Source organism: Seriola dumerili, unplaced genomic scaffold (assembly GCF_002260705.1).
Source record: "Seriola dumerili isolate Sdu_G_001 unplaced genomic scaffold, Sdu_1.0 BDQW01028121.1, whole genome shotgun sequence".
Lineage (NCBI taxonomy): Eukaryota > Metazoa > Chordata > Actinopteri > Carangiformes > Carangidae > Seriola > Seriola dumerili.
Genome location: NW_019202376.1, coordinates 1 through 877, shown reverse-complemented (window position 1 = coordinate 877; position 877 = coordinate 1). Strand labels below are relative to the sequence as shown.

The following is an 877-nucleotide window of genomic DNA, read 5'->3' as shown; positions in this document are numbered from 1 at the left end:
TTAGCTCGTATTCGCCTTGGTCTCATCACTGGGCAAAATATGAATTCAACATGAAGATAAATAACTTTTCATAGGGTTCATCCGCACCTGGTGCTTTTCCCTCCAGTTTCTCTTTCATCTCTCTGAGTTTAGCGGTCTCTTTCTCCAGTGGCTTCTTAAGGTCTGCGCTGCTCAACTGAAAGAAAATTTCTGAGAATGTGAAACCTGAAAAAGTCTACTACTCCAGTTTTAAATCATGTTGATTTGAGTTACCTTGCAGCTGTAGGGGTTGTGTGCAATGAAGGCTGCCAACAACTGAATAGCACTCTTCACAGCATTTATAGATTTGTCCATAAGTCGCCCCACAGCAAGCTCCATCACTTCGCTGTACCTACACAGAGGGAGTGCCTAAACACAAACGGTCTGTATTACCAAGCAGGGCTAATGTCATGCTTTTACAAATATACTATAAGTCCAGAAAACATACTTTGCTGTTCACAATGCGTGTGTAGACCTGCAACACACGTGCCCTCACGTGGGAATGTGTGTCGTGCAGATGCTCCTGCAGTGTGTCAAAGAATCGGTCGCGGTCAGCTTTACCAGACTCATCGAGGCCATCACCACACAGGACCCGAACAAGGATCTCTCCAAGCACTTCACACACAGCAACACGCATTGTGTGGCTCTGGAAAACAGGGAAACAGGGAATTAGGCTGTGTCTAAGCATGCTCTTGTGTCATGAAGTACTAAATGAGAAGTGATGTATTGTAGCATTTTCTCAGAAATAGGTCATAGGCCCTCAGATTACCAAAGAAGAAACTCATTGCTGACTGAACAGCGAAGAGAGCTGGGTGAACTTCTTGCCTTTTACACACACAACACACACACACACACACAC

At 44.8% G+C, this 877-nt stretch overlaps 1 protein-coding gene across 1 annotated transcript; it reads right to left on the bottom strand.

The window, feature by feature from the left end:
* Positions 1-87: 87 nt before the first annotated feature.
* On the bottom strand, positions 88-664 carry LOC111240267 (condensin complex subunit 1-like; the record flags this gene model as incomplete). The annotated part of the gene is made up of 3 exons (XM_022770227.1): positions 88-175; positions 253-387; positions 467-664. Coding segments are annotated over 3 exons (421 nt in total), but the record flags the coding sequence as incomplete, so codon positions are not given.
* Positions 665-877: the final 213 nt, after the last annotated feature.